Source organism: Alosa pseudoharengus, unplaced genomic scaffold (assembly GCF_046254945.1).
Source record: "Alosa pseudoharengus isolate Yale_2024_CS ecotype anadromous, Long Island Sound unplaced genomic scaffold, YU_APseudo_1.1 YU_APseudo_1.1_scf_9, whole genome shotgun sequence".
Lineage (NCBI taxonomy): Eukaryota > Metazoa > Chordata > Actinopteri > Clupeiformes > Clupeidae > Alosa > Alosa pseudoharengus.
Window position 1 is genome coordinate 34261839 of NW_027468881.1, and position 25180 is coordinate 34287018.

At 44.9% G+C, this 25180-nt stretch overlaps 2 protein-coding genes across 3 annotated transcripts in view; both read right to left on the minus strand.

Moving 5' to 3' along the window:
* Positions 1-558: 558 nt before the first annotated feature.
* Positions 559-14448, minus strand: galnt6 (UDP-N-acetyl-alpha-D-galactosamine:polypeptide N-acetylgalactosaminyltransferase 6 (GalNAc-T6)). 2 transcript variants are annotated; one of them, XM_076275698.1, is made up of 11 exons: positions 14271-14448; positions 11625-12121; positions 10724-10896; positions 8433-8582; positions 6274-6508; positions 5898-6015; positions 5589-5789; positions 5308-5439; positions 4615-4716; positions 4319-4471; positions 559-1708 (listed from the first exon to the last, which is right to left on the minus strand). In XM_076275698.1, exons 2-11 carry the CDS (start codon positions 12104-12106, stop codon positions 1595-1597), a joined length of 1860 nt encoding a protein of 619 aa, XP_076131813.1. In that variant the 5' UTR covers positions 12107-12121; positions 14271-14448; the 3' UTR covers positions 559-1594. The 2 variants fall into 2 exon arrangements, with proteins under 2 accessions (XP_076131813.1, XP_076131812.1); XM_076275697.1 differs by having other exon boundaries at positions 14252-14448.
* Positions 14449-15486: 1038 nt separating this feature from the next.
* The window catches only part of adcy6b (adenylate cyclase 6b), a 44681-nt gene continuing 34987 nt past the window's right edge, over positions 15487-25180 (minus strand). Inside the window, exons 11-24 of the mRNA XM_076276438.1 lie at positions 24628-24656; positions 24210-24357; positions 23948-24045; positions 23590-23677; positions 23251-23367; positions 22872-23030; positions 22485-22660; positions 21838-21870; positions 21707-21733; positions 21430-21562; positions 19757-20020; positions 18027-18231; positions 17709-17833; positions 15487-17272 (exon numbers count right to left, since the gene is read on the minus strand). Of these exons, the coding sequence (XP_076132553.1) occupies positions 17147-17272; positions 17709-17833; positions 18027-18231; positions 19757-20020; positions 21430-21562; positions 21707-21733; positions 21838-21870; positions 22485-22660; positions 22872-23030; positions 23251-23367; positions 23590-23677; positions 23948-24045; positions 24210-24357; positions 24628-24656 (1728 nt within the window). The 3' untranslated portion in view covers positions 15487-17146. The remainder of the gene's footprint in view (positions 17273-17708; positions 17834-18026; positions 18232-19756; positions 20021-21429; positions 21563-21706; positions 21734-21837; positions 21871-22484; positions 22661-22871; positions 23031-23250; positions 23368-23589; positions 23678-23947; positions 24046-24209; positions 24358-24627; positions 24657-25180) is intronic.

The window sequence follows — 25180 nt, forward strand, 5'->3', positions numbered from 1 at the left end:
AGTCAGTTGCAATAGAAAACTTTTACTTGAGGCCAACTGAAGCCAAACAATATCACATAAAACCTTGTTCAGTATTCAGGTAACCATTAACTTACATCCTAATGCTGCATTTCATCCCCGTCATGCAATGCTCATTGTATCCAACAATTTTCCATTTCTCTCCAACTCCTGGTGGCTGTTCTGCAGAGGCAGATCATTGGCAAATAAAAATATTATATCGTTTGTAATCAGGCTAGGCTAACATTCTGTGTAAATGACCAGATTTGGCTCTTTGCACATGTACTTCAGTTCTGCATAGATATTTTCATAATGGGAAACAAATGTATGTGTCTGGAAGTTAAGCAACATTTTACAGTCATCAGGTTGCACTGAACACTTGTGTCCACTGGCACAACTGGTACTGCTGTACTTCATTTGTGTAAACAGAACCGCCACAGAAAAGGGATCCCATTGGTTTATGGTCTGATGGGCACAACACCATTCAATACAGTGTGCAGGGCAATCACGCTTAATATCATATCCCATAAGTAGCAGAAAATGGCATCATCATCAAACCACTTAAATAAAAATGGCATTTATTCTTGGCAAGAGATATGGACATCCATCAAAAATGAATACTTGCCAAAACAACACAGGACAGTCTCAAAAATATTCATTTGTTGTAATCTCAGCATTTAAATAAAGTGGTGAAGCTTTTTAAAAGCAGGAGTGTTAACAGCAGCACACAGATGCAAGAGAGACCACACCTGTGATTTCCTCTTCGGAGAGAGAGAGAGAGAGAGAGAGAGAGAGAGAGAGAGAGAGAGACATATAGACAGACAGATATGAGAAAGTCAAAGAGAGAAATATCAGAAAGAGAGAGAGAGAGACACACATATAGACAGACAGATATGAGAAAGTCAAAGAGAGAAATATCAGAAAGAGAGAGAAATATATGAGAGAGAGAGAGGCATATAGACAGACAGATATGAGAAAGTCAAAGAGAGAAATATCAGAAAGAGAGAGAAATATATGAGAGAGAGAGAGAGAGACAGATATGAGAAAGTCAAAGAGAGAAATATCAGAAAGAGAGAGAGAGAAACAGAGACACATATAGACAGACAGATATGAGAAAGTCAAAGTGAGAAATATCAGAAAGAGAGAGAAATATATGAGAGAGAGAGAGAGAGACATATAGACAGACAGATATGAGAAAGTCAAAGAGAGAAATATCAGAAAGAGAGAGAAATATATGAAAGAGAGAGAGAGAGAGAGAGAGATGAGAGAGAGTGGGTTGTAGTCCCCTTCCTCCATTGTAGAAGTTACCCTGGCATAACCCACAATCCCTGAGTCTCCATTCCCATCACACTCTATACATGAGAGTGTGTTTTTCCAAGTCTCTCATAAGGTGCAGACACAGTTCTCCCGGCTAAGGTGGTCCTCTCAGAGGAGAGATGACCTTCCCTCTGTTTCTGCTCCTTGTGTGTGCGGCCCTGATGTGGTGCAGCTCCTCAGGCTCCAAGTCCAAGGGGGAGGGCACCACCTTGCTCCTGGGATGGATTGGAGTGGAGTGGAGTGGGGTGGAGTGGGGTTGGAGTGGCGAGAGGGAAGGAGGTCAGCTGAAGGACCAGTGCTGGTTCAGGTCAGCCGCGTTGCAGGAGCTCATCAGCAAGTTGCCACCGCTGAGGTGGAGGCATTTGCCCGAGGGGGGGTTCTTCAGAAGTTGCTCCTGAACGCGAGACAAAACAGACAACAATAACTTTAAACAAGAAGAGTGGGGCTGAACAGAACAGAGCGAGACGTCTTGGAGGAGGACACAGAATTCAAACATTTATTATGACCATGACATATGACCGCTTGTCAAACTTGTCAATCACACTATTAAATACAATTAGGTCCATAAGTATTTGGGCAAAGACACAATTTTGAATTGAAGCAAATTAATTAAAATGTGCTTGAAGTGCAGACTTTCAGCTTTAATTCAAGGGGAGGTATCATATTATCCGTTTAGGAATTACAGCCATTTTTATAAATGGAAATTTTTGAGGCTCAAAAGTAATTGGACAGTTGCCTGACAAGAAGTTTCATGGCAAAACGGTGGCCCATTTCCTCATTAGAACATGACAAATTAAGGTCTGGAGTTCATTCCAAGCATTTGCATTTGGTAGCTGTTCATTGGAACTTTCAACCAGAGCAGAACTAGAGAAGTGTTGATGCAAGTGAAGGAGGCTGTAATTTGGTTGAAAACACAAGATACATCTATCAGACAGGTAACAGGAACTTAGGCAAAGGCCAAATCAACATTCCGGTACATTCTTAAAATGAAGGATTGCCTTGATCAGGTCAGCAACACCAAAAGGCCTGGAAGATCACTGAAGACAACTAAGCAATGATTGCAGAACTCTATCCTTGGTGAAGAAAAAACATTCACAAAATGTAGCCAAGACAAGGACACTATTGAGGAGTTAGGTAAATTAAAGTCTACTATCAAGAGATGCCTGGATGAATACAAACACAGAGGGTTTACAACAAGATGCAAACAACTAGTATCACTCAAGAACAGGGAGGCCAGACACACCATATGTTACACATGATGGAGTTTGTTATGGCATTGGCATGTATGGCTGCCAATGGAACAGGGTCACTGGTGTTTATTGATAATGTAACTGCTGATAGAAGTAGCTAGATGAATTCTGATGTGTCTAGGGCTAAACTCTGCTTAGATTAAACCAAATTCTGCAAAACTGATAGGATGGCACTGCACAGTGCTGATGGATAATGACCCAAAACACCACAAAAGCAAGCCACGAGTTTCTCAAGGCAAAGAACTGGAATATTCTTTAATGGCCAAATTAATCATCTGACCCAATTGAGCATGCTTTTCACTCACTGAACACAAACCTGAAGGCTGAAAGACCCACAAACAAGTAGCAACTGAGGAGGTTGCAATAAAAGCCTGGCAAAGCATAATGCAGGGGGAACCAGCATTCGGGGATGTCTATGGGTCATGTTGTGAAGGGAGAGAGCAGTCACCCCACATACCCCACCCGGCCTTGAACCCGGGTCTCCAGGGTACCAAACCTGCAGCTGGACAGCAACGCCAAAGAGCCAGCGATGTTGCTATAGCGGTCAGAGTGCGTACTCAACCGTAGTGAGGACACTACGTCACAGCTATAGTCCCCTCCAGAATGACTGCCACCCCAGGTAAAGCTGACTACAAACAGGAAGGATCATGACCCTTTTAGTTGGCTTTTAACTAACTGGGAACCGTGTAAGCGCTAAATGGTGATACATAGATGCCAAGCGGCATAAATCACAAATAACAAAATACTATTTGAAATATGTATTTTAAATCCATGCATGTATGATAAATACTGTCCATCTCTGATTGTCAGATGAAATGAAAAATGCGCTCACATGACAAATTAAGGTCTGGAGTTCATTCCAAGCATTTGCATTTGGTAGCTGTTCATTGGAACTCTCAACCAGAGAAATTGTAATGAACCAAAGGTTCAGGTAAATGAACCAAAACACATGTCCACATCAAAACAAAAAATGGTATACTGAACACAAACTCAAACTTCTGCCACTGCCATCTCAGTCCCCTGATCTAAACTCCATAGTGGGTGGGGTGGGGTGGGGTGAGTCGCAAAGGGAGGTTTAACAAGGTATTCCATGCAGGGGTGGCAACAATTATGGGCAATGTGTTTTTGTGTATATATATTATATATATATATATATATATATATGTCTGTTCAAGCCCATGAATTAAAGCTGAACATCTATACGTCAATAGCACATCTGGATTGCTTCATTGCATGTCCATTCTGGTGGTGTACTACCCTGGAAATCCAGAGTTCTCACGAGAGTACAATGGAATTGTCTCTGCGAGACACTCTGGCAAAGAGCAATGATGCACGTTACTTTTTCCCCAACATTCCTGGGAACCAGCTAAAGTGATGAAGACAGCGCTGCAACGTTGGAGGACAGTACACATTGGTCGTAGTGTTATCCCATTGCGTCAAAGTCCGAAATCATTCAAAGTAAACATGGTCTAGTATTATCCAATTGCGTGCAGTGAGATTTTTAAATGCATTCTTGTTGCCACCTCTCGAGTTGGGCCATTACATTGCTCTCTGCCAGACCCTTAATCTTTCTAGATTATCAGGGTCTGGATTTTCCAGGCTAGTGGTGTACAGAGGCAAAATGCCAAAACCATTGTGTCAATGTCCAAATACTTATGGACCTGACTGTATTGTGACCAAATGGCGGTCTCAACTCTTTATGTTTAAAAACGTAAGGCATGGGGTGTTTGATATTCTTGACAGTGTGGTCTTACCTCTATAAAGATCCAGTGTTGCTCCGGTGACACTTGAGTGCCCCTGCCCTTAAGCTGGCAGAGCTCGATGGTCACGCCATCAGGCTTGGCGTGCAGGCAAAGCTGCTTGCCAATGTTGTGCCGCAGCTCTTGGTGAGAGCTGTATTCAAAGTACTGGAAAGGCAACAAAGAAAAAACACCTTTCTTTTATAGCCTTGCACAATGGGGAACTGATACATTTAGATATTCAAGTTCAAGCTCCTATTCCATCTTGGCCTCGTTATACTCTACAGGAATATGATATTAGCAAAGGGTACCTGGTTTCCCCCCATGTTGTGACAGACATACATGATCACTGCCTTTCCTCCTTGGTTACTTTCTCCAACATCCAGGCAGCTCTGAGACCCTGCGTTTTTGAGCTGTTAAATAACAAATAAAAGACAGATCAGCAAAATGAAGGGGATGCTGGATCCCAATATGTTCTTGTCATGGTAATGTTCTCTGTTTGGTTTGTCTGTCCATGTGCAGGAGTTAGCAAAAACTACTGGCCCTATTTCCTCAAAACTGGTGGAAAGGTTTAGAATGATCCGAGGATGAACCAATAACATGTTGGAGCATATCCCACTGACGGGAGAATTGTAGCAATTTAGTTTCGCTTTTGTGACTGTTGCACCATATGGCATACAGACTAATGTTCAAAGCAAGGAATTTTGTTTCTTTACAGATGGTCTCACCCAAAAAAGTGCCTTTGGAGTTCATGAAAAAGCATGGAATTGATAAATTCATCATTCAGTATCGGAGCTATAAGTGACTATACATGAGCATGCAAGACCTCAAGTGGAGACTCAAGTAACATTCGTACTTCCTGCATAATAATGAAGCAAAGTTTTGTTCACAACGCAGCGTTGTGTATGTGGACATGCGCCAACGCTTGGTGAAAAATCAAGTATATTCCAGGCCAGGCCATAGTTGTAATGTATGACATAGAGAGCAAAGGAGAACACACTCACAGCTCCAAATTTGACAGGGGTGAGATCAGGTACAAAGGCTTCTGGGTAGACATTTTCGAGGTACCAGGAGAAGTTCTTGCACTGCAGAGACTCTCGGAGATTCAAACGATCAGATATGTCACCAAACTGATTCTGTGGAGACAAATTAAAATGGATAAATCCATTTTGACAGTCAGTTTCAGAAGAACATGATGCACTAAAGTACATGCTTTCCACCGAGTCCCACAATAAATAATAATAAAAACAAAACACAGAAGACCTTAGTGTGACTGGACACCCACCTCTCTGGCCATTTTAGCTGCGTTCTGGTTACGGCGGTAGTAAATCTGCTTGTATCCGTCCATCCAGACCTCAGCGAGGCGCACCTGGTTGCGCGTGATGACCTCGGTGCCCTTAGGAAAGGTGTGAGGACTCTTGGTGCGGAAGACATGACCCACAACCGAGCACGGGATGATTTCTAGAGTTCCTCCACACTGCCACACCTAAGCCCAACACATATGGAGGCTTTAACACGCAAACTACTGAACACACACCTTATGTAAAAAACCACACACACAACACACAACACACAGTGGAGAAGCAGGACTAACCCGGAAGGACATCTCCACATTCTCACCCCCCCAGATTTCCATCTTGTCATCATATGTGCCGATTTTCTCAAAGTAGGCCTTGGAGATGGAAAACAGACCACCTGCAAATGTTGGAGTTCTTCCAGAAAGAAAAAAAAGTGATATATGTTAGACATAGGATGTCGTTTAAGTGATTGATTTTACATCCAAATTGTACATAATAGTTTCACAATTAAAGCATGACTGGAACTACAGCACCACAAACAAGAAATCAACCTCAAAACGTACAACTGTGACACTAAGCAGAAACTGAAAAGGGCCAGAGTAAACAAGAACCGCAAATAACACATCCGCCTGTACCACAAAAAGCTTAACAGAGAGCGTCAAAAATACTCACTTCACTGGGTAGGTTTCATCTTTACGCCTCTGCTTCTCATAGTCAGGGATGGCCTCCCAGCCGAACGTCAGGCTCCAGTCAAAATTCCCACGGTTGTGCGCACGGGCCGTGGCCACGGGCTTGTGGAACTGAAAGTTGTTCAGGTCGATGGTCACTATCTCTGGGCTGACCACGGCAGTGGGCTCTTCCACGATACGGGCCAGCAAGGGCTCCAACCAGCCATGGAAGCACTCGCCTGGAAGGCAGGGCCAAATCGCAGCTCACAAGATGTTTCACAGACCACAACACACATTTCATTCCCACCTCCACCAAGTAAGTCCAGAGTATATAAAAAGCCACACTGCCATCAGGCGTGCTAATGATGCTATACATTTCCCTTTGGTGAGTTTGACATCAAATCTAACGCCCCCCCGCCCCAATCATGTAGAGGCCACCACACCTATTCAAATTATCAGTACGCATAGACAGGTCTGTTCACTTCAGTCCTGGACCAGTGTAACAAGTTCCAAATAAGCAGACATACCAGTAGACTTACATGTCATACCCAAACATTAAAAAAACTCAGTTAAAGGACAAGAAACAAAGCCTCATCAGAGACGCACATATGTGGAAGCAAAAATGAGGAAGTAGAGGCCAACACTCACACTTACCAACCTGCTGAAGATAAGGCACTGTTGTCTATCTCAAAAGTAACTAGCCTGGTGTCCGTATAAGTATAAGATTAAGTATATATACTCTTTTGATCCCGTGAGGGAAATTTGGTCTCTGCATTTATCCCAATCCGTGAATTAGTAAAACACACTTAGCACACAGTGAACACACAGTGAGGTGAAGCACACATTAATCCCGGAGTCATATGAAGTCATACCCTAAACATATAATAATTGTTGCCGTTTCTTTGCATGAATGATATCACTGTAACTGACAAGGACATTCACACCACTTCCATAACATGATAAATAATTACCTGTGATGCTTTGTCATGGTGGAGGTAGAGATTGAGTGATCTTTAAGTCTGCCTGATTCAGAACACCTACTTCCCTTTTCTAGTATCTAAAGTATAAGTAAGTATATATACTTTTTTGATCCCGTGAGGGAAATTTGGTCTCTGCATTTAACACAATCGGTGAATTAGTGAAACACAAACAGCACACAGTGAACACACAGTGAGGTGAAGCACACACTAATCCCGGCGCAGTGAGCTGCCTGCTACAACGACGGCGCTCGGGGAGCAGTGAGGGGTTAGGTGCCTTGCTCAAGGGCACTTCAGCAGCGGCCCACTGGTCGGGGCTCGAACCGGCAACCCTCCGGTTACAAGTCCAGAGTGCTAACCAGTGGGCCACGGCTGCCCACAATGTGTCTTCACACAATCATATTGATTTATCAGTCTTATATCTACTAATGTTTAGAACTAAGTGCTATGAATTCTGTCCTGTAATGGGGCCTTTTCAAGTTTGTATTGAATTCACTGATGTCTCTTTCTCAGCCAGTTCCTCAGTCAGGCCTGAAGGGATTGCTTTTTGTCTGTTTGTCAATCCACATTCTTTCCTATTGTTTAACATATAGTTGTCAGAATGTGAGGAAGTCCGAGTGTTTCCTCTGCAACAACATAACTCGGTCATTTCCCTAGATCATTAACAGGCCAAATAAACTAAATTAGCTTCATTTGTTAATTTGCATTTTGATTTCTCATCATCTCCTTATGGAGAGTTCCCAGTAGTTTGCCAGCAGTACACACCTCACAAAAAAAACCTTTAAAGGAACCATATGTAAGATTGTGGCCAAAACTGGTACTGCAATCACTTTCAAATAACTGTAGAGTGATGTATCCCCTCCTCCTCCCCGCTGACTCGAGGTTGCCAACCCAGATGCCGAAACATTATTGACTTTGTGATTAGTAGATAGGTGGAGGGTGAAGCATCAGGCCAAAACACAACATGACATGACAAAACACAACATCAACATCAGTTGAGGGCTGCAACTTCACTTTTTAAATGACAATATCCTGGCCGGACTACTGTTATCAGTGATATAAGTATTTGAAATGAACAGGATTTCTTAATGTCTAGTGACATATCAGGGCCATTTTAAAATTCCTTTAAAATTATTTAAGACCTCAGCTGTGCTTCAGCTAGTTTCAGGGCTGTTTGGATACGTACAGTGGGCATCCAGGAAGGTGAGCACGTCCCCTCGGGCCTGGCTGGCCCCCAGCAGTCGGGCGGTGATCAGGCCCTTTCTCTCCGGTTGCCGTAGCACCCGCACAATCTTCAGCGCTTTCACATACTCATCCAGCCGCTCCTTCAGGTGTTCTGATAGAAACAAGGTAGGGACATGAGGGTCTCTTCTGACTCAACTTGGCACAGCAATCACCATTACCAGAGTTCAGAGACTTGCTCTAACAAGCTGAGGTGATGCAGCATAGCACCAACCCCTTGTTAGCTGGTATGAGGGCAGAGGCTGAATACAGAGGTAAGCACAGACGAGTACTGTTATGTGAGTGTGCAGGAAACAACTCCCTACTGACAGCTGACTAGTTGATCAACTAGTAAAAATAACAGTACCAGTAGTTTCCTCCTAAAAAAACAGCACATATCAGATGGTAGAGTGGCAACACTTAATTGATTAGATGTCGAAGTTTGAATAGTTTGCCAAAAAAAAAAATCCTCTAAATTTTTTTTTCTACTATTTAACTATTTTCTGGTTTCTTTACTCCTCTATGACAGTAAAGAGAACAGCTTTAGGCGTGGGCAAAACAAGACAGGATTAGAGGATGTCGCCATGGGCTTTGGGAAACAACACTGATCTATATTTTCACTAGGGGTGTATTGGTACACTAAAATCACAATGCGTTTTGTACCGCGGTTTTGAAGTCACGGTTCAGTTAATTTTCGGTACAGTAAGCCTGTCGGTACTGCTAACCCAAAATTCACCGACAATATTTTTAATGCACAATGGGAGTAGTATTTTTCAAAGGTGTCAAATGTTTTTGATGTTAATTGACTAAACTGACATATGGTCTGCAACTTAATATGTTTGTGTGGGAACTCAAAACATTGTCCGCAAGCAAAAAAAGTCTACTATTGATTACTGTTAAAGACTGCATTTGGTACATTCGGTACACATCTGTATTAAACCCACCTTCCTGTACCAAAACGGTTCGGTACAAATACGTTTACCTTTGCACACCTAATTTTCACCAAACAGCTTATTGATCAATTGAAAAAATAATCAACAGATTAAATAAACAATTAAGATGATCACAACCCTTGTAATAAACATCAATCATTTCTAGAAAGCCTGCATTCTAGAATGCTTTATGATTACTGCAATGCACACCCAACTTTACAATGGCATAAGGACAGTCTGATACCACACTATGTTTACTTTTACTGATATCCAGATCATTCATACATCTAGTTCTGTGTGTCACTGATTTGCAGTATGGAAAAGTTAGCTTTATACTTCAGGTGATGCACACATAAAATAAGAGTAACATGCTGTATATTGTAAGGTGAAAGATCAAAATAGAGTTGCCTCCAAAACAATAGCCAGTACAGATGTCTGTACCCAATCAACTAACACAAAATGTTAGACTACCTATTTAAAACTGGAGAGGAAATGACCATGTTAGACTACCTATTTAAATTCTCCACGTCATCTTATAATGGCCGAGATCATAAAAACCCAGTGGTCACCGCCAAGTATGTAACAGTGACAAAATGTGAGCTTTCTTTTCTAACCAAGATTATTTATGCAAACCATCAGATTATTTCTGTTGGTCTCTTGGTTTAGAGTTTACATATCACGTTTCTGTGCGTGTGAAAAGCAAGCATAACAAGACCTGAGAGAGTGATAACCAGACCACAAAAACCTTTTGCTTCATGTTCATATGCTACCCATGTACTGCCTGCAAAGTCAACACAAAATGATGCACCACATACATTTAATGGCAAGTAACGGGTGAGAAGGAGACAATCACAAAGAATTGGAAAGAAACTGACGCATTAAAAATGAACCGTGTACAGTAGGCAGAGAGAACTTGCTCAGGTTTCCATTGGATAAAGTACACCAACGAGCACAGTGGACAGCGCAAAGATCTGAGGAACCGAAACCCGCAACACCAAGTTCCGTGAGGGCAAAGGTACAGCTCTACAGTCTACTCTACACCACACCACACCTACACACTGCATTAGTAGAAAAGGAGATGTTGCAGCAACCGTGTTGAAATAACCTTATCTGCTAAAAGCAGTGTCTGCTAGAGAGGCTTAGCAGGTCTAGTGTGTAATGACCATTTACAGACTGTATTTATAAAGATCCAGAACACGTTGGGGAAAAAAACACCTCAGGAAACAGAAACTGCAGTGTTCGCGCCCTTTTAAAGCTCTCTGCCTTCTGCCCCTTTATGACACCACAGGCTCGATAAGAGCTGCCCAAGCCCTCTGTACACTACCTGCTACGCTGGCGTCGTCCACCATGATGATCTCTGTGAGCAGGGCAGCCGGGGTGGAGTGCAGCACGCTGTAGACCGTCCGCAGCAGGGTGGACCAGGCCTCGTTGTGGAAGACGATGATGACGCTGGTGGTGGGGAGAGGGGGGCAGCGGCGGAACTTGCGCTCCACACACCTGGGAGAACGTGGAGGGGGTGCGGTGTCAGAGAGAGAGGAGGAGGAGAAAAGGCATGAGAGTCTGTGGTGGCTGAACAGCTAAACAAACACCCATATGAAACAAAACAATCAGGAACATTAACCTAATTAGACCAGCACCAGAACCAGAACACCCATATGAAAGAAAACAATCAGGAACATTAACCAGATTTAGACCAGCACTAGAACCAGAACACCCATATGAAACAAAACAATCAGGAACATTAACCAGATTTAGACCAGCACTAGAACCAGAACACCTATATGAAACAAAACAATCAGGAACATTAACCAGATTTAGACCAGCACTAGAACCAGAACCAGAGCTAAAAAAGCCCAAGCTTAACAGGCTCATTTCAGCTGACTGAAAAAACCATGGTGTTTTTGAAAGTTAACCTGATATTGAAAAAACTGCATGAGAACAGAAAATAGCCCTATCTGTTTACACATATGGGCATATCTCACAGTTTAATGGCCAGGCCCTAAAGCAAATGAAATACTGCACACTTCAGCAAACAAACTCCTCTTTCAAAAACCCTCTTTTAAAACACAATCAGTCAGTGGCAATCTAGGTGGCATTGTTACGAGAGGCTAATGATTGTTATTATTCTAATGGATGCCTAAGTTGAGGGGAGAAGGAAAGAAGGCCTTTGTTTGATCTGGCTACTCCTGTCCCCTCGGAGGGAAACAAAGGGCTGCTGTTCTTACTCGGGTGGTCGGGTGTCCTCCCCCAGGCTGCGGTGCAGGGAGATGCGGTCACTGGCGTACTGGTTGAAGCAGTGCCTGGTCATGCCCTCCTCCTTCTCCTTCTCCTGCTCCGGGGTCAGCCGGTCAGTGGGGAAAGCGATGCCGTAAGCGCCCGGCGCCTTCGCGTCCTGCGGCGGTCTCTCCAGCGCCGGACGCAGGTCGGCCTGGCTATAGAAGCCCGGCGGGCACTGCTGGTTGAAGGTGGGCGCGGGCTCGGCCGGCGGCGGCTGTGGCGCGCCGATCTGGAAGCCCAGGTTGTTGACGGCGCCCATGACCATGCCCACCACGCGCTGCTTGCGCTCCACCAGGTCCTGGAACCAGGGGTCCTGCGGCGAGGGCCCGCCGGCCACGTCACGCTGCAGCACCACCAGCACCACCAGGAAGAGCGTGCCGCCCAGCAGCACCAGCTTCAGCGGGGACAAGCGGCGGCGGAACAAGCGCATGGCTCCTGGGAGGCCCTGCCGAGAGAGAGAGAGAGAGAAAGAGAGACACACACACACACACACACACACACACACACACACACACAGACACACACACATCAGCTACAGTACATCTGCCTCTCTAACCATAACACCAAAACTGGGGTAAACAGCATAACACTGTACAGCAGCCAACCACCCACATACAGTACATGTCCTCTCACTTCTAACTGGGGCACAGGAACTGAAAGGTTCTGAACTGAAAAACCGAAGGTTCTCTGCACCTATTAAGGCCCGAGTTTGTGTCCGAGTACTCCCACGCTAGTTAGAGACATGAACTCAACAAACGGCGTCCCTGTAGCTGACGCCGACGCCAACGGTCTAGCCTTCTCTCCTGACGCTTCACTCACACGGAGCCCCGTCTGCAGAGCAAACAGGCCGCACCTCGGGGCAAACAGTTCTGCTGTGCACCTGACGGCAGTACACACCCTGCCCTGCTCCCCTGACCTGCCCCCCAGGCACACACGTGGCAACAGGTGACTTGGCTGGCTCCGCTGCGCTGCGCTGTGTAGTCAGCTTGAGGAGAAAGTCCCCACAGAGATTACACTGCACTGCCACCATACTGCTTTGCATGAACACGTCAACAACACACAGTTAAGTGTGCGCGCACACACACACACACACACTTAACAACACTGCTGCTACTCTTTCTGACTGCACTTGGTCATAAAAAATACACTCATATATTCACCCAGTGTAAAAGCCTGCGACAGTAATGAAGCCATTTTCGAGTGGGAATGACTCATCCGTTCAGAGGCTCGACGCTCAACCACTTACTCAAGAGGACACTTCAAAAGGCAAAGCTGTTTGCTTATGCTGACAGGCAGTGGGAATCACATAATACATTCAAATTTCCTTTAGGTTTCCATTAACAAGTTGACTCGGAATTAATGACTAATGTAGTCCTGAGGAAAACTGGACATAGACATAGCCAGTGACAGTGCAGCTCAGGAAGAGGGGGGGGGCAGCCTACAGGGACTGCTTATCTGCACAAAGCTAGAGGGAGCAGGAGCATCTTCTCTGAACAGAGGCATGTACTGTAGGCCTGGTTTACTTTCGAAAGGCTGAATCTCCATATCAGTCAAATCTCCACGGGAACAGTAGCCAATACAGTGATGTCTGCTCCCCCTCTTCAGTGTTGCAACAACCAATCATGCAGTGGAAACAGGTTTGCCCACACAGTCTGTGTAATGGGTTCAGAATGTGTAGGCTAGGTAGGAAGAACAATACAGCTAAAACTATTTGAATGATAGTCACTGTTAGTAGCCAATCCCCAGTGTGTCACCTTTTGTGACAAACCAACAAAGAATATGCGCGCTATTAACCAGGAGGGCTATTGTTACACATTTCTTTATGTTGTTAAAGGTTAATTAAATGATTCACTCGTGAATTTAATGAATATACACATATTTGACGTGAATGAACCAATCAGACAATTCAGTTACTTGAATTCAACTTATGGCCACCTTACACCAAACAACTTTGACAAGATTTGGAAAAGATTCTTGAAAGATTGTAGTCTTTCAACTTTCAACTAATGCCCCCCATTTAAGCTTTACTCTTGACTCCAATCTTTCAAGAATCTTTCACAAATCTTGTCAAAGTTGTTTGGTGTAAGGAGGCCATTACTAGAATGAAAACAAACTGTGAACGACTAGGCTGCTCTCCAGTGAACAGGCTCACTCACGCACTCACACTTCCTTGCCAGACGACAATCAAGTATGTCAAACGAACGACAGCGTGCGACACCAAAGCAGGAAACAGTGCATCTCATCAGGAAGCTTAACGTCATGTATTAGTCTATGTTCAATTGAAGCAAATACATTGAAAGTTTTCAAATGCAGCTATCGCCTATCAACCAGGATCCCAATAGTCTAGTTGTTTTAATGACAAGGTAGCCTCCTACTTGATACTAGGCTACCTACCAGGTTTAAAGAGTTTCGCCCACCGACTCAGGCTGATATCAGACGATACGAACCTTTTTTATTTGGCTAAGTCAACGGGTCCAATTACTTTCGTTAAACAGTGTCGACAACAACTAGCAGAAGACATGCCTAATCATTTTAATTTCAGAGCATCCATAGTTTCTTAAAATTCTTAACTTACCTGAAAATCGATCACTCACAATTTGCCCAAACCCTGGGAATTCTCACAACCGTAGTTTTTCGCGACGCTGGTTATAATTTAATAATGCAAAGAAGTCGGACGGATGTCCTAGGCTACTGACTTCACGTTTCTCGGACAAGTATATTGAGTTTACCCAGGGCGAGGAGAGTACGCGGCCAGCAGCGCAACCCTCCCGGCTTCCCTTTGAACACGCAACAGGTGCCATTCGCTGAAATGATTAACCAGCTTCTGCAGGGTCCTAGAGTCGTTGTGTTTCATGTCGAAGGTAAGGAATCCAAGTAGCCTATGTGAACCTCAAGCGCAAAGATCATCAAGCGCAAGACTCGATCACTTTCTGCACAAGGTGACCGCCAACACCACGCAATGAAGATACCAAAGTGGTGGATTTAAACATCTGGTTTAGAATATCTGAATTATAGCCAATAGTAGGGACACTTCGGTGGGAACTTAATTAAAGTTCAGAAGAGGATGCACAAGTTAACATAAGCATCGCCTCAACAGATTTGAATAATTGATGGGAAAGTAATTAAATACTAGGCTATCTCAAGTATCGCCGTCTTGTAACCTTATACAGATTTATTCAGAAATGGAGTCAGGCGCGCCAAAGGGTAATGTCCCGTTGGGTCTATCCGATTACTGTCAGCGGGTGAAATCGTGATTGCAAACTATTGATTGACAAGGGTCTGCAGCGACTGACCACGAGCTCGAGATGGACTTAACAGTCCAACTTAACAGACTTATTAAGTGCCTGTTTATGAAATATTCAGTTATCCACTCATTTGGATAATTGGCCCGGTTACCGTATGGCAGGTGTCGAATTACCCAAGAAGCACTGGAGCGTTTCTCTGTACCAGTCCACTTGGTTGTTTAATAGGCCTTGTGCTATCCTTAAGATAATAACCCTCTCGTGCATTAGTCGCACAAAAGGCTTGTACTGAACTCTGTTGTTGACGTAGCCCTCACAGTGACAGCCCAGTGACATAACAATGAAAACCTGAGATGTGGTACATTTTCAGTGACTTGCATTAGATACCACTGAATTTCCCCCAGGTCCAGTTTGAATTTTATTGTCTTCTTGTCATGTCACAATAATTGGTTTCTATTTGATGTTTCTTTTTAATGTTAATTCTTGAAATTGAATAATGAATAATAATCATTGCTCACTGCTCATCACTGATCCTGCGGAGTACCAATAACTGTTTCTGAAGACAGCATTTATGAATGGGATTTAATGGATTTTATTCTTTCAACACAAAAGTTGTTCTTTAATGTATAAAGCACTCCTCATGCTTTGCCCCTGCGCCATTAAAAAATAACAACAACCGAAAACAGAACAATCCTCACTGGCAAATTGTGTGGTGGGATCACCTGCAACAGCATGAAGCAATGGAGACTATTTCATACATTCATATGAAACTGTGGGAGGATAAAAACAAACCTTGCTACAGCGCCAGTACTCTTTAGTGAAACAGTCGTTAATGGGTACAGACAATAGACACTTTGAAGGCATACTGTTGCACACTGCTGTGAAGTCTATTGGAGACAGTGGTTATCAGGAAGTGACAATCAGTGGCACTGACTACAACACATCTATGGCCGAGACTGGGGGTGGAGGATTCCAACGTGACCAATTAGAAGACCAGACTGTGTTGGTATATAGAAAGTATTCTACAATCATCTCACTTCTGGTGGAATGCGCCATTACCATACCTACAGTACAATAAAACTCTGCATAACCAATGGATACAGCTGGGAGAGAGAGGAATGGGCACACATATCCAAAATACTGGATATTTAATAGTTTAATACTGGATACTGCAGTAGTTCATTTGGCAAGAAAGTCATTTTCATGGCATACTGTACCTCACAGTGAAGAGTTAACCCTCTCTACATTAAGCACAGTATAAGCACTCACCCATCCTTCAATATTTATCAGTCCCACTTAAACACAAACATAACACGCGCGCGCGCGCGCACACACACACACACACACACACACACACACACACACACACACACACACACACACACACGCAAACACACAAGACAATTTTTTTTTAGAAGCACAATCTGCAGTCCTGTGGAATTCAATGCCACAGTTTGTCCTTCATTCACATAAGTTGTAACAAAAAAAATACTTCTTCAAAGGAGAAAAAAGTCTATAACTGATCACATACTTCAATAATAAAAGGTTGCTTTTGGTCTCTAAGGCTGTCCGCTTATTTCAAGATGTCTTTTGTACTCCTTCACATCACACGTACAGTAGAACAAACAGAGCAAAGTTGTGCCTATCAAGGAACATGGCATAAGATGGCAAAACCAAATAGACAAAAAAGGAGAAAACAGCGACACAACTGACATTTGTTCCAAGTTGCTTTACAAAATCAAATATGTTGGTGTATGCACTTAGTGTTCCTCATCAGACATTTCTTCTTTGGTCGTATTCATCCATATTTCAAGAGTTCATGTCATCCTTGCATATATATTACTATTCATTGTCGTTTGTTTTATTTTTTATTTTTTATACTTGACATCCCATCTGGGCAAAATAAATAGTGTATCCAGACTTCTGTACAGTCAATTCCTTCTAAGGCAACTGGTCATCAGTCTCCTTCTTCAAGTGGCTACAAAGTATGTACACCTAGAGGTGAGAAGAGTCCTTCTCCTCCATGGTACATGTCAACACAAGTAACACAGAGAAACACCCACCCACACACGGACACAAGATCGCCTCAGGCCAAGTGGGTTCGCTTGCCACTGTGCTTCCTCCACAGCGGACCTCCGGTGGGGGTCTCGGCCCCACAGCCGACCCTGTCTGTTGACGGCCCTCGGTTGGTTGTGTCCTCACAGGGGTGGGGGTGTTTGGGCCTGCTGCTAACTGTCAGGGCCGCTGTTGAGGAAATAGGTGGTCATCTCGCCCTTGCCTTTGACCTTGACCATTCCACGGAACTCCAGTGTGTAGCCTCTACTGGCCAGCACGTTATACAAGTCTGTGGTGACCTATGGGCAAGAAGAAAGGCTCGCTGTTAAAATGACCTTACAAGAGGGTGAGGATGCCTCTGAAACGGTGGGATAATCAAGCTATTCTATTCCTCAGTCAACAACCACATCCACCACATCCGTCATGATTAGATATCCTCAGTCAACAACCACGTCCACCACATCCCTTTATGATTAGGTCTGTCTGATTGGTATGATGCAGTAACACCTCAGGTGCAGAAGATGGCAGCACTGGCGGAACATAAAGGCAGATGCTGCCTAGAAATGACTGCGTTACACTTTCTTTTCACAACCTTTATTCTCTAACAAAATATCTATTCATAGAAGTACACTCACGATGCTTGTCCAGAACTTGAGTTATATATATGTTTGTCCAGACAAATGAGTGACATGATAATAATCATCAAAGCAATTTTGTGTTGGTGGAGGTACCTACCTGAATCCGATCTGGGACTCCTGTACTATCCATGCGACTGGCTACATTCACGGTGTTCCCCCAGATGTCGTACTGTGGTTTACGGGCACCTATCACCCCGGCCACAACTGGCCCGATGTTCAGACCTGCGGACAGCATACGCACACAGCTGATACAAGCATCTAAAAACCATGACAGATGAGTACCCTCATCTCTGTGCATTATCCATCTAAACGAATGGCTTACAATTTGACCGCTACATGGGAGTCATGTGATGGCTCCACAGATCCATAATCTTATCATCATTCAGCTGGACATGCACACGTTTATTCTACTGACCTATCTTCATCTGGAAGTTGTTGAAGGAGTGCTCGTTAATGTGCGCCATCTGCTTGCGCAGCCGCATGGCGTAGTCAGCCAGGGCGAGGATGTGGGAGCGGCCCTCCCGGTCATACGTGGAGTCATTGAGGCCGGACGCCGCCATGTAGGTGCTGCCGATGGTCTTGATCTTCTCCAGCTGCCTGAACCTGTCCTCGCTGATGATCTGCAGGGGACAGAGGAGCACAGGGATGGGTCATGTCCACAGGTCAGTGTAGAGAACATGGCTGGATTTAGAATGGGGCTAGGAGGGGCAATGACCCCCCAAATGTGTCTTCTGCCCCACCTAATATGTGGCCGACTGACTCATCACACATATATCCCATGCATGGCCCGTGAACGACTGGAAATGGTGCTTTTCAATGACATTAGCGCTAAGTTGTTGTGATAAACGGTTCGCGAGGAAATTAACATTGAACTTACATGAAATTGAATCATTCTGAATTTGCATTCTGCACACCCATTATTTTGGTGAAATATCTCACAAACTCTTCACTCAACAAGAGTGCGTAGTAGAGTATGAAGAGTGCGAACACTGCGTAGCTCCAAAATAAAACTCAGTCAAAGTGTAGAAAAAGAAGAGACTCCCAAACCCCCTATAGCTTAACTCAGTTATCAACTTTCTGTGACTAACACCCCCCTAGGGGAAACCATGATGTTGGGTTCCCAAATCAAAGCCTATGTGATGTTTACTAGGAAAATGGTCAACTGATTTTGGCCACCCAAAAATTATATTTGCCCCCCCAATCTGAGCAGTCTAGATGAAGAGAACCACTGCTACTGGACCATCGAGTGTTCTGTTCTGTCCCCGTGGTTAGCATGCATGAGGTGGAAGATCAGGTGAGAAGCTCTTCTTCAAGTATTAGGGGTTTGCAGCGACGTCACATTCTGGCCGGTAACTATGGTAACCCAGCATGCGCGGCCATATTGGCGATACTAAGTAAATGAAGTACAATGGAGAATTGTGCACTTTGGATATCTTACGTGATTGTAGCGTGTCTAAACAACAGAAAAGCTCATCAAAATGCGTCTAAGATGCAAAGGCATATAGGCCAGGACTTGGACCACAAGAAAAGGCGCGATATTTCAAGAAATTACGGATTATTGGCAGCACAGATCCATATGAGTTGGGTGAGGGAGACGAAGTACCAAGTTCAACCACAAGCGCCCCCCTTCCTCTGATAACTTCTGGCATTATTGTCCCTTCTCCCTGTTTTTTTAATAACTTTTGGAAGTCGATACCTACACCAGATGTTTTTCTCAGTCTGACCTATTGGTACAACCTAAAACACGGCAATAATTAACCATTTTCCTTGACAATGTTAGGGATTTACTTCAGTGCCTAATGCTTTCTAATGAGGTGAGTATCTCCAATATGGCAATGTCCAGATCTGATGACACGCCGTGCAAACCCCTAATAGATAGACTTACACTATAAGTGTTGAATACCTAAGAGGTGAGCACATTATTCCAAGCAGCACAGTCCTACTATGTGACACCATAATCAAAATAACATTATCAAAGTAAAGTTGTGGTGAGATGTTTCATCTCAGGACAATGCTCTCCTCATGAACCAATGGGTCCTCTGACCCATGATAGGGTTCCTCTGACCCATGATAGGGCTCCTCTGACCCATGATAGGGCTCCTCTGACCCATGATAGGGTTCCTCTCTTCCCTCTCCCTGCCTCACCTCATCGAAGTCGGCGATGATCTCGTTTAGCAGCCTCAGGCACTCGACGCCCTCGTTGTTGGCCTCCAGCTCCACGTAGAACTCGGAGAAGTTGCTGATGGAGGCGAACATGACGGCCACGCACTCGCACGACTGGTAGTAGAGCTCGTCGTTGCGTCGCTCCCGCTGCAGGAAGTGTGCCGCCACGTCCTTGGGCAGGATGTTGTGCAGGAGCCGGCGGTTGTAGGCCTGCAGCTCCTCCATCTCTTCCTTCTCCTCTGTGGCCTGAGGGGGGAGGGAGACACGGACATGTAGCAGACATGTAGCAGACATGTCAAAACAACTCAACCTTATTGGAGGGTTACCAACGGGACTCTGCATAAAGGTCCACTGCATGATTCAGGCAAACATTGTTCAAATGACACCACTTTTTTTGTGGGGCAGCCGTGGCCTACTGGTTAGCGCTTCGGACTTGTAACCGGAGGGTTGCCGGTTCACTGCTCCCCGAGCGCCGCTGTTGTTGCAGGCAGCTCACTGCGCCGGGATTAGTGTGTGCTTCACCTCACTGTGTGTTCACTGTGTGCTGAGTGTGTTTCACTAATTCACGGATTGGGATAAATGCAGAGACCAAATTTCCCTCACAGGATCGATCAAAAGAGTATATATGTTATACTATATAGTATATATATATATGTTTTGGCACCTTCACTCTCACTCTCTTGAGCACCTTACCATACACACAGAACTACTGTTGGACTACTTTGCACCTTCACCAGGATACTCACTCTCTTGAGCACCTCACTTTGCACACAGAACTACAGGCCCTGTCATTACAAGCGTCTCATACTTGACCACCCTTAAGCACACTGTTTCTTTTACATTTAATTTATATAGTATTTTTAGTTTTGTTAGCTTTTCTTATCTCCTACTGTCTCTATTGTACAGTGGTGTTTGGTTATATGTTTATACTTATACTTATATTTACCATTTGCTGTAAGTGCATGTTGTGTGTGATGTCTGTATGCTACTGAGACCCCCTGAATTTCCCCTTGGGGATCAATAAAGTATTTATCTATCTATCTATCTATCTATCTATATGGTTATACTTATACTTACTTATACACTCCCTTCAGTGCTGAAGCAAGTTGCTGAATTTGGCAAGGAGTGGACTAAAATCGTGGATTGGGCCTTTAATGTTACACTCTCTGGCTATTTGCAAATATTTCAAGCGCTGTGATAGTGATGATGCGCTGGCAATAGCATTCGCAGGCCTGTGTCCTTCAGAACTCTCGGACTGAGTGCGAGGGTAATTAAGAGTGACTGCGTGCCCTACTTTGTAGTTTATTTTCTTTTTCTGCAGTACTCTCTCTCTATCTACAGGACTGCTGAACTGTCTGTCTGTGCTCAAGGGCCACGACTACTCTAAGAGATTGCTCTTGGCTAAAGGATGTAGGGACAGCCATCCATCACCTACTGTACAGCAGGCTAGTCTAGACAGTAGGGAGGGGAGAGAGACACAACTGCAGCGTCAGTGCCACTCGTGCTGCAAGGGTGGGCTGTCTGAAGCCCGCCCGTTCTGATCTGAGGTCAGTGGGCTTCCAGCATGACTTAGGCGACAGAAGCTTTGGAGAAGGGCAAGGTATTTGTTTGGGTGTGACCAGACCGGGACTCTTGAACTGTGGCGCGTAGCCTACCTGAAGCTTCCACAGGAAGTCCAGACGTGCGGTGGACTCCACCTGCTGGGCATGCAGGTACAGTGCCAGCACGAACACCGTCAGGATTATGGGGGTGATCACCCGCAGGGGCACTTTGGTCACTGTCTTATCACTATGAAGAGAGAGATAGAAAAATCATTAAAGGAGGTAATCATATCAGTGACACTGGCCAATGACTGAATGGCTGTTCAATCTTTATTATGGATGGTGAAATATAGCCACAGCACAGTGTTTTAACTCTGGAGCTTAAACTCACCAACTGTCTGTTCCATTGAAACTGGTCCTAAATCAAAAAGAAACATCCATATAACTTCCATATGTTATACCAGAATGTATAAAGGAAATGTTAACAGTTTACACTGTGATAAACAAAAATCTTTCACTTACCACATAAGAGTTCCATTCAAAGCCCCCTCGGACCTGAAATAACAAAGAGAAACCCCTGAGACATGCAAGAACACACTGACTTCCTCTGGTTGTTATCTGGAGACCAAGCTCCCATTTAGGAAACGATTATCACCTCCAAGGTTATGCGACTAACATGACCCTGTGTCAGGGCGATAAGACTCAGGCACTGTGTCTGGGCATGAGCAGGGATGGATTACTGCACGGGCCTACCGGGCCCAGGCCCAGGGGCCCAAGGGGTCAGGGGGCCCTGAAGCCCAAGCCTTTGCATGGAATCATTGCCTCAATATCAACAAATCAGGATGTAGACTATGAATCTGATTGAATTTAGTATTGGCCATCCCCAAAATGCACCAGAATACAGGAAATCACATCAAACAAATTAAAACATTTCTGGGGGAGGACCCCCAAACCCCCCCTCCCACATATACGACAATAAATGGGGGACCCTTAATACATCTGGGCCCAGGGGCCCGAAAGTTCATAATCCGCCCATGGGCATGAGCAGTGAGTAAGGCCAGATATCATAGCTAGCGTAGCGCCACAGAGAGCTAGCACTCTGGGTGGTAAGGGACTCAAGCTAGCGTAGCGCCACAGAGAGCTAGCACTCTGGGTGGTAAGGGACTCACAGGGTGTTGGTGGTGAGCAGCAGGTCCGCGTTGTCAAACAGCACCACCTGTGGCCACTCCACCAGCAGGATGAAGAGCAGCTGGATGAAGAGCATGAGGGCCAGCTTGCCAATGCTGCTGATGTGCAGGAACATGGAACTGGCCAGCAGGCTCAGGAGCACACTATAGGTAAAGTACTGCAGGGGAATCAGAGATGGTCAACAACAGCCATATAAATGCATATGCACATATGTAAACACACATGCAGACATCAATACAGTTCATATCACCTCACCTACACACATACATGATACATACATGCACACAAAACATCTTAAAACAATGTGCATTTAATGCCATGCCTGGATTTCTGCTTGACTTTCAAATACGATTCACACGCTCACTTACCTCTGGGAAGGGGCAGGGGTAGTCTTGTCCAGGGCACAGGGCCAGCTTATCGTGGGCAGCAAGCGAAAGGTCATGAAGGAGGCACAGATTCATGGAGCTCACAGAGGCATTGATCTCTCGAGACACACAACCTTCCAGGTCCTCTTTATCACAGGTAAACTGCCGAGACACGAGATGAGTTCTCAGCATGGAAGAGTCACAATCCACATGTGCACACACACACACACACGCACACACACACACACACACACACACACACACACGCACACACACACACACACACGTGCACACACGCGCGCACACACACACAAACACTGTTTGTGATTGAGAACATCATGCAAATAATTAGGACTGAGTTAGGGAGGGAGGCAGGGCCCACCATGTTTACGAAGGCTGAGATAAACACAAGGACGATGGTGAGGACTCCCACGAGGGTGCTGTTGGTGCGCGACTCCACTATTCTCTTCGACACAGTCTGCAAGGCTACTGGAAAGAGCTGCAGTAATGAGGGAGAGAGGGAGACAGAGACACAGAGAGAGAGAGAGGCAGAGAGAGAGAGAGAGAGAGAGAGAGAGAGAGAGAGAGAGCAGCATGGAGGGAAATTATTTTGACGTATTTTTCTAAACTTTATCCAACATCTTAAGATGACTCAATGGTAAATTAATCAGATCCCAAACAGTTGCTTGGCTACAGCTGAACGGAGGCTGTCTTGACCTACCTTAACACAGGAGTAGATGGAACAGATGAAGAGGATATGGACGAGGATGACGAAGATGCTGATGAAGATCCCCAACATGAGGGGTGTACTGCGGGTAAAAGCAAAGCTCTGGTTAAGACATATTTTTTTTCAGTGAGACTGATTATTCTCATCTGCCATTATCAATATGTCCAGCTTGCTACTAAAATACACATCCCCTTTTTTGTTTTGCTACCTTAATGTAGAAAATATAACACGTCTATCAACAACAATAAGCTGCTCATCTGCTCTTGTGCGGTCCTTGGGTGAGTATTTGCGATTATGTGTTTGTGTGAGTATGTGTTTGTGTGTGTGTGTGTGTGTGTGTGTGTAAACTCACTGAGGGAAGATGATGATCTGAATGCAACAGATGAGGCAGAAAACCACGAGAGTGCAGGCTACGTATCCTCCAAATCGATCATCCACTTTTTTGGAGTACTGAGAGACACAGATGAAATAGAGATAAAATGCTTTGATACTTAAGATGAGCAGCACGCAGTGACATATTTCAGCCACTGGGTGGCTAAGTCAGCTCCTGAAGCTCTCAGTCGAGTCTTAGCCCCGTTACCTAGCAGCGGAGGAGGAAGTGGAGCAGTGTGTACCTTTTTCTCTAGGGTGGACGTCTGAAAGGTGAGCAGGAACTTCTTCACATGGTCTTTGCGGAGCTGGTCGATGGACCGGGCGTCGATGGCACGTCCCAGAAACTCATCCACCTCGTCCTCGGGGTTCAGGGTCTCCTGAGTGCACCGGCTAGCACGGACCGTGGGAAGAGTGAGGAAAGTGGGGATGAAGAAAGGGAAAGAGATGGAGGACAAAACCTCAGATGGCCTACTTCACAAAAGGCTGGAGACAGACAGTGCACCCTTTTTATAATAAAAAAAAAAAAAACCTGTGGCCGCCACGCATCTATACTTAGTCTGGGGAGTACATGAGAATTGCGTGGTGGTAACTCAATAATAGCTGGTGGACAGCGCAAACAGAAAGGGCCTGGATTGGAGCTTTTGTGAAAGCAATACTCACTTGTCTTTGCTGGAGGCCTCGTCAATGCCCTGGGAACAGACGACAGGACAAGGGAAGATTAGCACCCAGACAAGGGACGGCACTCAGACAGACACACACAGCCCATCTGCAGCTGCTAAGCCCTCGCGGATACAGTGATGTTTTAATTAAGGCTCCAAGGCTTCAAATTACACATCGTACCTACTCCCCCTGGACACACACACTCCTCCGGGAGACAGGAAGGAGTGAAAGAAGAGAAGGAGGATGAGACGGGGGTGAGAAAGAGAGTGGACCAGACAGAAAAAAACATGGTGATAGAGAGAGTGAAAGAAAGAGGGAGGGAGAGAATGAGAGGGATGCTCTGTGCAAGCAGATTTGCAAGTGTGTAAATGTGTGACTAAGCCTTTCAAACACCACCGGAGCAAAACAACTGTGAATGGAACCGAAGGAGGGCATCATATTCGGCTCGGGAGCCTGAACCCAGAATAATGAAGGGCAAATCAGAAGACCATTTCAAAACCTCCTTCCAGTTCAGTGCATTTTCCATTTCATCACTGATCAATATTCTACACAG